Source organism: Pteropus medius, unplaced genomic scaffold, assembly GCF_902729225.1.
Source record: "Pteropus medius unplaced genomic scaffold, Ma_sr-lr_union100, whole genome shotgun sequence".
NCBI lineage: Eukaryota > Metazoa > Chordata > Mammalia > Chiroptera > Pteropodidae > Pteropus > Pteropus medius.
Window position 1 is genome coordinate 21,108,963 of NW_024342471.1, and position 16,638 is coordinate 21,125,600.

Genomic DNA, 16,638 nt, shown 5'->3' on the forward strand with positions numbered 1-16,638 from the left:
CTATTCTTATTACTATAATTTGCCTGTTTTTCCCTGGATTTTTAAGTTCCCTAAGAGCCCAGCAGGTGCTTTATTCCCGGCTGCTTCCCCAGCACCCACCCCAGTGCCCGGCATGGAATGTTTCCCACGAATGTTCGTGGGAAAAGAGGGTACGTCTCCAAAGAGGGTACGGGGTTGGCGGGAGCTCTGCCTCCAACGGCTTGGATCTGTGCTCTGCTTCCTTTGTGGTTTCTGCCTGCGGCTCCGAGCCGATTGGCTTCTGTAAATTGACGCCCTTGCAAATGTGGAGGACTGAGCTGATGTTAATTTTACCCCATAGTATGGATCCGATTTGACTTCAGATAGAGCCGAAAGCATTCTCTAAACAATAGCCAATCAACAAACGCTTGTAAAATTATGAAAAAGCTAAAAATGTGGGCGTGCTTTCTATGCATCAGGTGTCATGCTAAATATTCTACGTTAGCTCATACAATCCTCCCTGTGCCCCTAATGGAATCGGTGACGTCATTATTCCCATTTCACAGAGGGGAAAACCGAGGCCCAGAGAGGGTCACAACTTGCCCAAGGTCATGGTCGTAGTACATAGTGAAAGTACTCTTCGGATTCAGGCCTGTCTGATTTCAAAGCCTGCCTACCTTCCCTGGTGCCTCCCTGGTCTGCACATAGTGACCCTATGTCCGAGATTTTCTGGAACAACCCTAATTTCAAACATTCTGTTCCTCCTTTATGCTTAAGGACACACATAAGCGTCAGGGCACATGTCTTTCAAAAATGACCATGATGAGAACCCCATTCTATACCCCTGCCAGAGATATGGCGGGAAAGGAGAGACCCCCTGCCCCGAATGAGCACATTTGTGGGAAGAGGTAGGAGACTGACAAAATCAGCAAATAAAAGACTTGTAAGCACGTGCCAAATGCTCGCTCATAAACAACAGGACTGAAAGAGAGCGGGCAAGTAAAAAGCATGAAGCGTTTTTATATGCTAGTGTATTCAACACCTGGTTGCTGACGGTCTGCCGTGTGCCCGGCGCCATGCGGAGAAGTGGCGACAGTGCAGTGGACGAAGCGATCTTGGTCCGTGCCCTTGTGAAGCTCGCAGTTTGGGGGACTTCAATCCAGCAGACTTGGCCTGGGTCCCTGCCCACTTCTTCACACTCCGACGTACCTGCCAGCACCAGAGGCAGCTCTCATCCCATGTCTGGCGGGAGGTGCTGGAAATATACCCTGGTTCCCGCAGCCTTTGGAAGGAATGTCCCAGAAGTGGGTAATCGTCACTGACTCCCAGTGTCCCCCAGGGGATCAAGCTCCCGTCACCCACAGTGATAACCTGCTCGCTGACACACGGGAATGGGCCGCCTCCCTTCCCTCATCTGCTTTCCCACCTCCCCACCCACCGGAGTTGTCTAGGACCATCTCCCAAATGAACTACTTGCTCCGGAATCCTAATCTTGGGGAACCAAAACACACAAAAGAGGATTTGCAACAGTCTCGGGCAATTCAAGAGTTTTAAGCCTGTGGGTTCCTTGGCTGTATTGGCCTTCCTGGGGACAGTGAAGGAGAAAAGACAAGCTATATTGATGGGGGGAAACAGCATCTGGGACAAGTCACTTTGACATAATCCTAGCAAGCAGGGGTAGAATCTCATGAAATTTTCAGGACAATAGGATGCTTAATGCCTAATCATAATAGATAAGACATGCTCCGAATAAGACAGAAAGGTGTTCTCAGAGCGAATTATATCATTCTCTATTTGCTTCTGAAAGTTGAGGGGCACCTTTGGGCACACAGTTCTAATGAGTCCAGGAAGGCAAGCTTGATGCACAGTTGAGGTGACATAAAATATACCAGAGCCCAGAACTTAAAGGTTGCTCGTCACATGGTTTCCAAGCTGTTCCGGTCCTTACATTCACTTAATGTCTTCCTGTGGTTAATGAAGTTGAGCAATGGATTATGGGGCCAGCGACTTGGGCTGGATTCTTCAGCAGCAGCAAGACACTGTCACCAACTGCAAGTAATCAACTCTAAGGGAGGAGGGTGGTATACGTTAAATTGAACAGCTCCCACACCCCAGCCTGCCCACTCAGCCCTCATCCTGCTTAAAATATACACGATACTTAATTGCTGTTGCAAAATTCTACACCTGGCCAAATCAAAATAGTTTTTTTTTTAAAAAAAAAAAGAGAGCCCAACAACTTTTGGGGGTTTCATTCTTAGAAGCAAGCTTGCCCATGTCTGAGTGTCACCAAACTTCATCGTCACTCACTTTAACTGTTTTTAGAAAGCGAATTCCCACCATGCAGAACAAGGTGTTCTCCTTCTTTGCTGGTTGAGCAAACCCACTATAATGCACAAGGTGTTTTCAGGATGTAAATAAATAAATTAGCATTTATCCATGGCTGGAAGAATACAATTCAAAGTCAGCATCCTGACCGATGCCGTCGTCCATGATCTCGTCCCCACCCTCCTCTCCTGCGTCTTTCTGCTCACCTCCCCCGGCTGGCTCCCTGAACCTGGACCCCACGAGCTGCATTTTTTTATGTCCCGGAAGCCACAGACGTCTCATGATTTCGGGCTCCTGGTTGGCTGTTTCATGTCTTCTCGATCTCGGTTTAAATGTTACCTTCTCAAAAAGGCTTCCCATGATCCCCCACCCTAAAATCGGCCCTGCTTCTGCCCCTTACTCTCTGTCCCAACACCCACCTTATTTTCTGCCTATCGCTCGCCAGGATCCATCCAGGATTTCCTCTTGTCTGGTTCTCTCCACCAACATGACGCTGCACCAGGTGTCGTGGGAGGGCAGAAAATCACCGGAGATTGCCACCTTAACGTTTTCACAGAACACTTACTGGGAAGAGGGTTACCCTGAATGAGTTAAATGACATCAGAGAAAGATAATGCATTATATCCTCCAGGACAAAATTATTTGGTACACTGGCTCTCAAATTTAGCCATGTATTGTAATCATCTGGGGGCTTTAAAGAACTACTGATTGCTGGATCCTGCCCCCACAGACTGAGGAATGCATCTGGGCATTGGGAGTTTTTAAATCACCCCAGCTGATTATGATATGCAGCAAAGTCCGAGAACGCTGCTTTTGGAAATTGAGGCGTTACGTACATATTTAGAAGTGTACAAATTATTAGCATGCGGCCGAATTAATTTTTACAGACTGAACACACTGGAGTAAACTGCACCCCGATTAAGAACAACAGGGGCCCCAGTAGCCTCCGCAGGCCCACTTTTAAAGGTAGTCACCACCCCATTATCTAAGCAGACATTAGTCTTGCCTGCTTGTGTGCTCATGTATTTGGAATCATACTCTACAATGAGTCTCTTTGTTTTGAGAAGATATGGATTAGAGACTTTCGAATCACGTGGGATCCACCCAGGTAGCCTTCCTGAAAGAGGCAGCATTTAAGGGAGGATATGAAGGAGGAAACAGACAAGAGAGAGGAAAGAGAGAAAAAGGAGGGATGTTGGGAAGGGGACGGGGAAACAGCCTCGATGGGAAAGAGGCACACGGGCCAAATGAGGCCCTGTGGTGGACCTAAGATATTTTTAGAGAACATCCTCCCTTGCCAGCGTGCTCAGCTTGGCATTCAATTATTCTACGAATTTTCACCAAGCACCAATACAGTAAGTCCTCAATTAACATCGTGGATAGGTTCTTAGAAGCTGTGACTTTAAGCGAACCGATGTATAATGAAACCAATTTTCCCATTGGCTAATTGATAGGGGCAAGAGCTGACTTCCTATGGAGTATTTCTGCTCACAAAAACATCACCAAACTTCTAAATAAAGACCCAAACATTGAAAAAAAAAAAAATGTGGGCTATACATACATTTAAGAAGAGATCAGAACAAGATGCTTATTTTCCAACGCCTTGATTCTACTTCCAGGTCACGGAAGCCTCTTCCGGCAGCTCGGGGCGCTGGGCGGGAATCCACAGGCAGAAACCCACGTGGACGAGCTGGCCTTCCGTCGCAGGGCACACTCGCTCCCGGCATTGGCCTCCTGTGCCCTCCTTTGGGATGTGGGAGGAAGCCAGAGGACCCGAGAAAACCCACGTAGACACAGAGAGAACTTGCCAACGCCACACACTGGCCCAGACCGGCATCCATGTTTTTTCCCTCATCTACATCATAACGAAACAACATAGGACAAAATGCCGTTGTTCCAGAACCAGCTGTGCTGCAATGGACTTGGGGCTCCAGAGGTATGTAGAAATTACATTTTAATTAGGAGAGAAAAATAATACAGACAAATACATTAAAAAGATACTTAATAGACTGTTGTAACTGCCATGAAGGATGAGAGAAAGAATGGTACATTGGGCAAAAGGAGATGACATTTGACTTTAAGGTGATGAGGAAAAACAAATTTGGGGGAGAGACCTTGCTGTAGAGACAAGAAATTACAGAAGCTCCAAACCTATACAGGAGGCATTCTGGTAACTGAGGCATTCTCCCTCTGCTCCAGAATCCCACAGGCTGACCCAATGTCCAGTAATAACAGCATCACCTACCATATGGTGGACACTTCAAATATTTGTTTTAATTCCATTGGGTTGGGGTCCAGTGGTAAGATAGACAAACTAACCAAAAAAAAAAAAAAAAAAATTCAATATGAGATGCATGTGCTTTAATGGGGCGTTCAGAGGCTCCTGTGGGTGCAGTGAGGAGTGTTCTCCACCACGCTTTTGAGGGACCCCAACAGCAGATGCCTTGGCTGTTCCCTGCCTGCAACAAGTTCTGCTAATTTGATTCACTTGTTACAAAATTCAGCTTTTTGTACAGGGAAGGTTCCCATGCCTGGCACTTTATTAGAATCACCTGGGAATTTTTTAAATTTCAGAATTCTGGCCCCACCTGGGGATCTAATTTAGTAATTTGGGGGTGGGGCCTGTTCCTCCATCTTAAAAAAAAAAATCCCCAGGTGAGTTTCATGTTGAGCCAGTGTGGGAATAAGTGCTCTGGAAGACGCATTGAGTCACTCCAAACCATCCGTGCCTTTACACATCCCAGAGTTTGGGTGTTGGATCCTAGGACACTAAGTTCCCTGGAGACCTAAACATAGAATTATTCCAAGCCACCAACTGTTGGAAGAAGTTTCCAAAAGTGCCAGAGACTGTGGTTTAGCAAAGAGTTTTGCAAATTCTAGTCATGGCTGTACCACCTTTCCCATATTTTGACATCTCTACACCCCAACCAAAGCATCATTTCTTCTCTATCATCCCTTTAGCTATGTTTGTTTTTAAAACCCCAAAATTATATCACACTTTAGATGGCCATCACAAATGGGGAGCAGTATCTTTTGCCAAGATGGAGGTAACCTTAAAGTGACGATCACTTATTTCATAAAAGTCTAGCCTGGGGACTCTTGTCCGTCCCGAGCTTCTGTGCCTGAGTTCTATGGTGTCTTGTTTGGAAAATAAAAGGTAGAAGTTGTTAGGCATAAAAGATACTCCAGCACCAGACTCAGACCGTCTCAGATTGAAAGGGTTTAACCTTTTCACTATGTGCTTCAGTGTTTTCCAGCGTCCTATCTGTAGCACGGAACGATACTTGGGTGTCAGTGTGTGACGCATCCCCCTGGGGTAGCCAAAGTCTTTTTGTTGATAAGCTAAATATTTTACAATAGTAGCAGTAGCGGTAAAAAAAGAAAAAAAAGAAAAGAAAAAAGAGAAAAGAAAATCAATGAAAGAACATTCCAGAAGTATAGGTCCAAGAACGTGTTGGTAGCCAGCTAAAATACAGGTTGAGCAGAGGGATTCTAGTCCTTCCACCCCATTATATAACCAGCTATTGAGAAAGAAGAGAGAGTAGAGGTAAAATTCGGAGAAGAATCCTAGAGAGAGGCTGGGAGAGATTCTGTAGCCCAGAGTCAATATTCTGACGGTTTCCACTCCGATTCTGTCCCAGGCTGGGTCCAGCTCCCGAAGCTTCTCTCTCCCAGTTCCTAGTCTTTGGGATGTCATTTTAACAGAAGCTATTTGAAGATAGGGATCCTATCGCATGCATTTCAGCATCTCTTGTGCTTGGGGCAATGCCTGACACCTAACATAGTAGATGTTTTGTTTTTCAATGAGTGAATGTAATATGAACACCAAATCAGCAGGCATGGGACTTCCGGAGGGTTCGCGGTGAGCTGACTGCAGTCTGTCTGCTTTCTGTGCAGGCCTTCAGTCTGTACCTCCCGACCCTATAACTGATCTCTTAACAGCGGGACTGTGGGGTTTTGTACTCAGTAAGCCCTGGTCCCCAGCACAGCGCTCCATCAAAGGGTATCGATTGGGTAATTAAAATTAATTCGGATTAATAATCTTTTGCTGACATTGCCAACTGCGAAGTGGCACTTCCTCTGCCTCCGCTGCCTAAGGACGAGGCTGGCACTGGGTGGGGTCGGTCCCGGGTGGAGGCGGACCGGGTGACTCAGGGAAGGCCAGTTACCAACTTGTGCCACATACGCGAGAAGAAGAAACGAGCACTTGCCTCGCTCGCACGTGGGGACGTTAAAAATGATTAAACAGCACTTTGCAAACAGGGACAATAACACGTTGCGGCCGACTAGTAGGGTGGGAGTTATGTTTCCGATAGCCCCGAAGAACATCTGAGGAAAATATCTGTGTAACGAGTCACCCCGGTACTTCCCCTCGAGTGAGGGTAAAGGTGACATGTGGGTGGGTCACAGGAGGGAGGTGTCCCAGATCACACTGGTGGCCGCCTAGTTGAGGGAGGTAGTGAGGGTGGGCACAGGTGAAACCCCAACGACAGTGACCGCGGTAACGGGGCCACCCCTGGAACGCCTAAATTATATTGACATCTGAGCCTGAGTTGGCTTTATGGTTACTCTGTTGGGTGCATCTGATTCCAAAAGAACAAAGGCTTCTTTAGCAGTCCTCAAACTGGAGTGAGCAGGAGAGTCACTCGGGGGCGGGGGGTGAGGGCTGCTTGTTCCGAATGCAGATTCCTCAGTCTTCGTCTGGAAGTTTCTGATTTGAAAGGTCTACGGCAGCGATACTCATCTGGGGGCGATTCTGCCCCGCAGGGGACACCGAGCAATGTCTGGAGACAGCTTCAGTGGACACGGCAGGGATGAAAAGGTCTGGCGTGGGTGGCTGGAGGCCGGGGATGCTGCTAAACAGCCCACGTGGCATAAAGCAGCCTCCACAACAAAGAGTTAGGACGCAAGTGTCAGCAGTGCCAGGGTTAGGACACCTTCTGGCGTGAGGCCTGGGAATGGGCATCTTAAGGAGGGCCTCAGGGGATTTTAATGCTAGAGGTGGAAACCCTGACATAGAAAGGCTGGCTTCCTGTTCCAAGGGCATCACTGCTGGAGTTCCTAGGATTCCATACCTAGGACTGGGTTTGGACTTGACTCTCCCCAGGAAGCCCTGCCTGGTAATCTCCCTCCTTCCCTCCCTCCAGGCGATCACCCCTCCTAAGTGCACCTGTCCCGGCACGCATCGCTGGTCCCTTGACTGGCTGGTCTCTCCCACTAGAACAAGAGTTTCTTGAGGGCAGGGTCTAAGTTCAGACCTGTCCCCGGCCCCTCGAAAGCGCCTGGCCCAGAGCAGGGCTCGGTCATCGCCTGCTGGCTGGAATCTGTCTCGGCTTGAGTGACATCTCTGTGTTGAGCCTAGAGCTTCTCCCTCCTCCAGACACCACCCAAGAACCCTAGTTCAGCATTGCTGTGGAGCTTAGCACTCTGAAATTACCTTCCTTCTCGGCTTTTCATTCATTCAACGAACACTTTGTTGGGCACTTACTATGTCTTGCCGTTTGCCTTCCTTTGAGGATATAACAGTAAACAAAAGAGAAAAAAAGCCCTCCTCCCCAGAGCTCATATTCTAGAGAGGAGCGAGGACAATAAGCAGAATAGAAACCTGTGTATAATGTGTGTGGCTTTGATAAGGCCAATGGAGAAAAATGAAATAGAGAAATGAGATGGGGGGTGGGGGGCCGGGGGCGGGGCGTAGGTGTGGCTGTGGGTGGGAAATTTTAAGTAAGGTAGGCCTCTGGGAGAAAGTGACATTTGAGCAAAGACCGGAGAGCTAAGGATGGCTAGTCTTCTCCTTGTCAGAATATAAACAGGAAGAGGCCAGGAGCTTCCCTTTCTCAATGGCTCCTGTGTCTCCAGAACAGGCACATAGTAGGTGCTCAATAAACACTATTTATACCAAACAAGAGAAGAATATGTGGTTAAACTCTCAGGGAGGCAGATGGGAGATTTTCCTTTTCATGGCCATCCGCTGATCGGCAAGGAGGAGGGAGGCACCGGGGCATGGCCAAACTTAGGAGGGTGCGGAGGACATCTTTGTGGTCGGACTGAGAGGTTGGAGGTCATCGGTGGAAGAGGTGCCCCCCCTCTTCCCCGCCCAAAGCCAATCTAAGTTCTCAGCCTCCTCGGATCCCTGCAGGTGAGCCGGCCCAGCCCCCCGCAGCGCCCTCCCCAGCCGCCGGGTTCAGCCAGCCATCACCCTGCCCCCTCTCCTCCCGCATCCCCTCCCTTCCCACCTCGTCCCCGAGGGGTGTCCCCGCGCCTGGTGGGCGCACGGAAGAGCGGGAGCGCGGGTGGCACGCCCGGTCCCCGCCCCCAGCCCCTCGCCCGGCGGGACACTGTTCCTTTAATAGACTCCCTCTGCCTGGCGCTCTGCGGCTGGGGAGTAAATTTCTCCCTGTCATCAGGTCGCGGGGAGAGGAGGAGGAGGAGGAGTTTGTTAGTGTTCAGTTTGTTCAGCCGGATCGATGTTTGCTGGCATCGCCTCGCCCTGTCTTGTGTGTGTGTGTGTGTGTGTGTGTGTGCGCGCGCGCGCAGTGTGTATTGTGAGTGTAGGTGTGTGTGTGCGTGCGCGCATATGTGGGGGTGTGAGTGTGTGTGAGAGGAAGCGAGTGCGTGTGTGAGTGTGTGTCCGTGTGTGTGAGTGTGTGTGTGTGAGTGAGTGGATTCCAGATTTTCTGTGTTTCCCAAACCCGCTCCTGTCCTCTCGCATATCACTCACAGCCCAGGATCTGACAGCAGCCACAAACCCACAGTGAGTGATCTCTCTCTCCCCCCAGCTCGAATCCGCCATAGAGACCGGCCAGGAGGAGGAGGGAAAGAGGACGAGGAGGAAGAAGAGAAAGAAGCAGCAGCCACTACCTTCCCAGGATCGCCGTTTCTCCCCCCTTATCTCCTCCGCGCGCGTGTGCGTGTGGCGCGTGTGCGCCCCTCGTCCCTCCGAACCCGGTCTTGGATGTTTAATAAAGAAATCAAGTGTCTCAACAGTCTGCAAAAAAAAAAAAAAACAAAACAAACAAACAAAAAAATTCCAAAAAGCAAAAACAAAAGAGAGAGGAAAAAAAAATCCAAAACAAACAAACAAACAAACAAGGCACAGCCAACCTCTACTTCAAAGCAGCCGGCACGAGCCACCCGAGTCTGCCATCCAGAGAGGGGGTCTCCGGCCCTTGGTGGAGGAGTTGCAGGGGGGATCGTCAGGGGGACAGAGGCCGAGAGACGCCCTAGGAGCCACCGGGCAGGAGGCGGAGGACACCCAGAGAGGCGAGCGAGACCGCGGGCCCCCGCGCGCGGCTCGGGGCCGGGGCGCCAGAAGTGGGACAGGAGCGAAGTAGAGCGATGCCAAGGAGGAAACAGCAGGCACCGAAGCGGGCGGCAGGTAAGAGAACCGGCTTCGCTTCGGGGCTGCCCGGCCGGGCTGCCCTGTGCGCCGAGCCCCTCGCCCGCCCTCCTAGCCGCGCGGACCCCAGGACGCCACCCCCCAAGCTTTTGGGGGAGTCGCTCCGGGTGCCCCTACCTTCCCTGCTAATAACCCCATCCTCTCTCGCCTTCTCCGGTCTCCCCCATTCTCCCCTCTCCAGCCTCCGGTTGGGTGGGGGCAGCCATCCCACCAAGCCTAACCTCCTTAAACTTTTTTTCCCCTACCCTCTACCCCACCCCTAACTTTCTCCCAGTCTGGTTCTTTCATCGCGGGCCAAAGTCGGGTTGAGGGTTCGGGGTGCGGAGTAGGGAGACAGTCCTTCCAGCCCCTCGTCCCTACGCGTGGTCAGTGCCAGTGGCTTCTGGCCTCGAGGGACAGCGTTTCCTCTCGCTGGGGTTTGGGGCGCTGAAGTGTGAGCTGTGCCCGAGCCTGGGCTGCAGGCTGGCTTTGGGCAAGCAATGGAAGTTTAGCTTTGATCGCCAAGGTGGACGAAAACCACTCCAGGAAATGCACGAACCTTTGAATATGTTTGCTAAAAGGATCCACGTTCGGAAATCTAATCAGCACTCTCCAGTCTCAAAAGAGGCGGGGGAAATGCCCTGTAGAACAGTGAAACAGCTCTGGTTTTTCTTTGCCCAGAGAGAGTTTCAAACTTTGCAAATTGATTTGTGTGGCAGGAACTATCCCATCCGAATCCTCACTTACCACCCTCCACCCCATCCCCCCAAAAGAAGAACAGGTTAATGGATCACTACAGTAGACCTTCCCAAGGATTTTCTTTTTCTTTTGGGTTGCTTAATTGCTTTTTTAATAGTATGCTGGGGTTTTGTTTCTCGGAAGTATAATATGAAAGTTCATTTTTCTCCTGCCAGACCCACCCACTGAAAAATCAGCTTTCCACTTGATTGCTAGTTTTGATTTGACATTTGATTGATCACCTGTCATCTCGCTGCCTTTGATCTATTCATTCTTGATATATATCAATAAATCACTCACCATGGTAACTCAGAGTGCCAGTGACGCAAGCCTTGCCCTCTAGATTCAGAGCCAGGCATGCACAATTATTATCTTGTTTGGCTTTTTAATGTGGGCGTTTTTATTTCTTTGTGTCCTTTAGTTGAATCAGGGCTTTAGGGAAAAGCTTAAGTTGTCTCCCTCCGCCCCCCCTCCCCCCCCTCCGTCTTTGCCTTCGTGCTTTATTCAGGCAGCATCAGCTAAGGCCGGTCTTCCGCAGACCCACTAATGCGTTTCCCTCTGCTCCAACTCGTGGGAAACGTTGGGGAGAAGTTCCGTGGAGCACTTTCGTAAACTTTGCAACGCCACCCTCAGCACAGATCCACAGTTAGTTCCAAATCTGGGCAAAGTGGGTGTTTGTGCCTGAACAGGCTGGACCACCCGGCTCATCCGCCACTGTGGCCTGATTCCAGCCCGAATGGCAGTACATGTGCTTTGAAATATCCACAATTATCTTCCCTTCTGAGTGCGGAATGGCTTCCGTAACCGTGTGTAGATGGGTTCAGATCGCATGCGGAAATATTTATGCAGCTTTGATCTGTTGTATTTTCCCATCGTTTTCCCTTACAGCAAAAATAATTAAAATATCGCAGTGCCGTATAGATTTAGAACTCGCTTCGTCAGTGAGGTGTTCTTTTTTCAACTCTAGCTGCCTCTTTTGAAAACAATTTCTTCTTCCTACCCCTGTCCCTGTCTACATTCAACTCACTTATTTTTTAAAAAACTTAGATTGCTTTGCAATCTGACAGCATGAAGGTGTTCCCTGGCCTTGTAGACTCAGGAAAGGTAAGCCTGCTCCATCTAGTTCTGGAACATAAGTTTCAGTGTAGCTAGATTATTAGAGATAACGTCCTTATTGTTGTCCCCAAAGAGAACCCTGGGCAACAGTCCAGCAAGATGGGATACTGCCCTGAAAATCACTTTTTTTTTTTTTCCCTCTTGTAGTTCCAGTAAAGGCCATCAACAACTAGGCAGTAATTTAAATTACTAGAATGACTGGAGAGATCTGTTTTGGTGAGCTCATTACAAAAAGTGCAGGGCTCAGAATGGCACTACGTTGATTATAATTATTTTCTGATCGATGAGGATCCAGGTGGACGTAACACGATGCTGTGTCACATTATTTAAATCAGATCCTTTTCATTAAGCTGGTGTCTACTTGTGCTGGTGCTAGTGTGCGTTTGTGTTAGAAAGTTGTGACTGTAGTTTCAGTTTCTGGCCTATTGTGTCCGTGCTATCTTTATATGTTTGTTTTCATGGCTTTTATTATTTTCACTGGAGGCAGTGGAAACCCTTGTCAAACTGGAAGGGAATAATTCATTTCCTACACAATGAGGCCCCTCTTACGGAATGTATTTGCTCACATGTTAATAAAGCGGGTATTTTTTCATGCGATGTTTCTTTCCTCTGAAGTCATCGATGCTGCACTCTGTTTTAGCTGAGGTGGTTATTCACAGGGAAAGTTAGCTACTTTGGGATTCTTTAGCCAGTTAACATCCAGAAAAATGAAAAAGGTAGGATCCGGGATTGTGGCCTTACTAACTTTTATCACTGCTTATAATGAAACAATGCACAACTGTAAGTAATTACTCCCTTGGACTGATGTTGAAAGCTTGATTTCTAGCTTGATTAATGAATAATGTAGATAGAAAAAGCCTGTGAGTGAATCAAGGCTGAGACTTATCTTTCCCAAGAACTGTTCAAGGCAATTTGATTCCTTTGCATTATTAGTTTTAAGTTCATATTTCAAGGAATCAATTACAGAAATTTCTAATAAAGCAAGTTTCCAGATGGAATGAACGAGATGATATTATAAGTGACGGGGGAGTTTTAGTTCTTATTTGTTATGTTCCTCCCCCCTTTAAGGGAAGGGATGTGAGTGAGGTTGGCAGGTCTCTTTAAGGAAACAGCTAAGTCAGAACATTTCCCTCCCAAATGTCATTCTTCTTGGCTTTCTAAAGCTATGCTATTCCACCATACCATTACTTCGGGCAAGAAAAAAAAAGTTTAGAAAGCAGTCTACAGTACCCCAGGGGTTTGTGTGTGTGTGGATGTGTGTGCTTGCTTCCTGGGATGTATATTTCACTCACCACTAAAATGCATCCACTTTTACCTGAAAATATTGCAGAATTCTGTACCAGCATCTTTCCCCCTATCCATTTTAGGGAAGAGAGAGAAGATGGCAAAAAGGTAAAACAAAACAGAACAGTGTTTTGATTTGTTTGTATTTTGCAAGATACAGAGTAGTTAAAAATTTAAAATTGTAGACTTACACTCTAAGGCTTCTGTTTGCTACAATCTATCGCAGTCTCATGTAATACATATTTTATTTCACCATCCCAAACTATTGTTTTTATATAATGCCAGCCAATTGCAATAGAACCCACAACCTTCTGGGAGCATATACACGAGACTATCTAACGTATATATAAATTACAGAATTCTGCTCCTGCCTACCCAAAGAGGTTAAATGTTTCCTTCTTGCTGACTCTCAAAAGCTCTCTGGCAATCCAGGTCTGAGGAAAATCTTGCAGGAAAGAACAGCTCCCTCAATTTATTTTGTTTATTTAATATGGAGATGAATAATGCAGATTTTGTTTTCACGAATGTCCTTGTGTGGCAGTAAACATTAGACTATTAGCAATCATTACTTAAAAGTTGCAATTTGCACCTTAATAGCACAGGTTATTACATGGGAAGCATATTCAGCAGGGACAGTCCCGAATACTGCAATAGAGTATAAAAATGACCTGAGCGATCTCCTTTTCAACCTCATGACAGCAGTGGCCGGACTAACCTGCATGGTCTCCGCCATCTCAACCCGCAGAGCGGGGAGGGGACAGGCAGCTCAGGGTGAAGTTTACCTTTAATTTACTGGCAAGTGGGGTGAGATTTCAAGAGATTGTAAATTGTGGTGGGATGGAGTAGGGACCCGGGACCTCTCACTTTGTTTAAACATACTTCAGATAAAGACAAGTTCACATCTTCAAGATTTAAATGCCGCGTGCTGTAGACCCCTTCACTTACCCAAACAGTATGATTTTAACAGATGAGTGGAAGAAATAAGCGCACCCCCAAAGGGGCTCGGCAGTACGAACTCTTCTGGCTATTGTTGTTATTTAAGGCAGATCCCTGAAAAATGAGGGACAGATCCCATAAAGACGCATGCTCTGCCTAGCGTTTTGGATGGAAAGAGATTACTTAAGTGATCCCTCCCCTGGCCCCTCCTGCTTCAGCTCTCCCACCTCTCACCTCACCCTTAAAGACTCAGATTGAATGGGACATTTCAAAAGCCCATTTGTTTTAGGCATTTATTGATTTCATTTTTAATCTGCCATATCAGGACACAATACATTAACCCTAATCAGCAGAGTGCAAGTGACAGGGAGTCGAGCTAGGTAAGGCAGAGGGGACTCTGAGAAACTTCTGGACGGTGAAAAGCTGTTAGAGGCTTGGGGGTCGGACACCGGAGGCTGCTTTTGAGGAGAGTAGGAGCCTCCCTCAGAAATACTGGGCATTGATTTTCCTACCCCTTTGCAGTTGTTTTCCTTCTGGTCATCTCGATTCCATTGCTACCGTCTGGGATAACTTCACACCCAACAGATACGTCCTAGGCATCTTTAGCAGACCTGTCCTGGGAACATCTTGCCTCGAACAGAGGCTTAGGCTTTCATTGCATCCCAGCTGACTTCTCACTCGTCTGATGGAATTTCTCCAACTGGATAATACTTGGGATGATCTATTTGTCTTCCCAGTGGTTTGGGAATTGCACTCTCAATTGAGCAGGTTTTAAAGGGGCACCGAGCCTGGCATTATTTAAGGCCTTCGACACGATGCACTTCTGCTCATCCCTGCAGCCGAGCTTAGGAAAATCAGCCAGGAAGGAAAACCTAGGCCGTGATCATGTTGGTGCGAGGCGTGTAAGGAGCTGGCATGACCGAGCTGACTACCCACAGTGCAGCTTCCCTACCATCTCTGTGTCTGTACTATCGGTTTTATTTAGGTATGTCCTGGTCTGGGGAGACTCAGCCAATATTTCAAAGGCAATGCCTGCATCCACCCCGGTTCTCTTTAAAAAGCACAGAATTGCCTAACAAATTCTATATTAAGACCAGGCATACACAGAGCATCATTTTCGTTTGATGCAAAGTCAGTTGGAAATACATTAAACTAACAGTTAGAGAGTGTCTTGCATCGCTTCCCTGAAGCTCTGCTTTTTCATTACATATTTAATTACAATCAAATTGAGCGACTTTTATAAAGAAAAAAAAATCACAGTGGTATTAAAAGAAGCTTGGCACACAAATAATTTTATTGCTTTGCAAGTTGAGAACGCCGTTGTATTTTTATATCTTAGGGAGAATTTTATTTTCATTTTCTAATGTTGTGATAAATACAGAAGTAGTCTGTGTCAGGGAGATCTCATCCTTCTACCTCATCGAGCCTGCTCACCCTGGAAGAGGTTTTTATATCCATTTTTTCAGTAATTTGTAACAATTTGGTTTTTTTTTTTTAATCATTTAAAGTTTTATAAGTTCCATTAAAAGTTAGAAATTCTCCTGTTCCTTAGGGCGACCTCTGGCAAGCATCTCTTCGATTATGAAGGTGCTTAGTCATTCTAACCACATAAGAAAGAACCTCACTCAGAGTTGTTTGCTTTGGTACCTGGATAGTGCAGTGAGAAAAAACACCACCTATTTACAGGCCTCTGTTATGTGACACTGTTTTCACTGGGTTTACCATTTTTTTTTTTTGTTCCTACTACTGACCTTTCAGTCACTTGTTGTAGGAACTTTTTTCAGGAGGAAGGATAGGGATATATTTAAAGTGGGTTTCAAGAGGCTCTGGATCTTTAGGACATGATAATAAAAATTAGAGATTTTAGAGCCCAAATATCCACTTCTGTACTCTGTCTGCAAACTCATAGGAAAGCATCTCTGCAAGCTGGACGTTAATCTGGGCGTCTCCAGCAGTGGGGTCGTATTTGTGTTGCTCATTATGTCGGAGAAGCCATTGCCAGGGTATCGACTCACGTCCTTTCTGAAGACACCATACACACACACAGAAAAGAAATCTGAGATGCAAGTGGGAATTGCTGATATATTTGTTTTCAAAGCAAACTCTATGGGTGAAATGATTAAATCATTCGGGGGGATTTGAAAGTCATTAACATAGCCATTTGAAATTTTCAATTCTTGCCTCTCAACCTTTTGCATTCCTTCTACAAAAAAAAAAAAAAAAAAGTCCTCTGGGCACCCTCAACTGTTTTGTGATGCCAAAGCAATGCCTGAAATTGTTTAAAATTTTAGAAATTAAAATTCAGGAGGCACGGCTAGATAATCCTATCATTAATTTATCAGTATTATTTAGTAGTGCTTAAAACAACAGGGAAATGCACAATGCAAAAGTTTTAGAGATAACGAGATTAGAGGAATTACACAGGGACAAAAAAATACCTGGATCATATCTGAAAGCATTTATCTCGGATTTCGCTCATCTAAAGGAGAGTTGTCTTTCCATCTGCGTTATTTAAAAAAAAAAAAAAATTTTTTTTTCAATATTCCAGTACCTGCTACCCAATCTGAAACAGGGGCTAATAAAATAAAGCCCTCTCTGGGTATACAGAAATATGGGACAGTATAATGCATATTTTTTTAAAAAAAATAGTTTTAGAAAACTAAACGTGGGCATGAAAACTAAAAGTAACACCTCGACAAGCTCTCTGATACAGCTAGCTCAGGGTTCAAGATCGAAAACTTCGTTTTGGCAGGTTAAGAAGAATATAGCATTGCATTTTAACTTCACGTCTCCCTTTGGCAGATGAGAAGCAGTGAAGCAGAGACGGTTTTTAAGGAGCTTTTTAGCTCTTCTGCCTCTCTCTGCAAAGACTAATTTAATTGAACAGCTGTAGTGTCCATTTA

General features: G+C 46.7%; 1 protein-coding gene and 1 long non-coding RNA gene across 6 annotated transcripts in view; one reads left to right on the top strand and one right to left on the bottom strand.

Moving 5' to 3' along the window:
- Positions 1–1,175: 1,175 nt before the first annotated feature.
- On the bottom strand, positions 1,176–4,581 carry LOC120603832 (uncharacterized). Its single transcript, XR_005653181.1, has 3 exons — positions 3,845–4,581; positions 2,703–2,864; positions 1,176–2,023 (listed from the first exon to the last, which is right to left on the bottom strand). It is a non-coding gene; the product is annotated as an uncharacterized LOC120603832 (long non-coding RNA).
- Positions 4,582–8,833: 4,252 nt separating this feature from the next.
- TSHZ2 (teashirt zinc finger homeobox 2) overlaps positions 8,834–16,638 on the top strand; it is a 406,844-nt gene continuing 399,039 nt past the window's right edge. For all 5 annotated transcript variants that reach the window (XR_005653180.1, XM_039864648.1, XM_039864650.1 and 2 more), the window contains exon 1: positions 8,834–9,661. Coding sequence is in view for 4 of the 5 variants with exons in the window: in XM_039864648.1 (XP_039720582.1) it covers positions 9,622–9,661 (40 nt within the window). In the remaining variant the exon portion in view is untranslated. The remainder of the gene's footprint in view (positions 9,662–16,638) is intronic.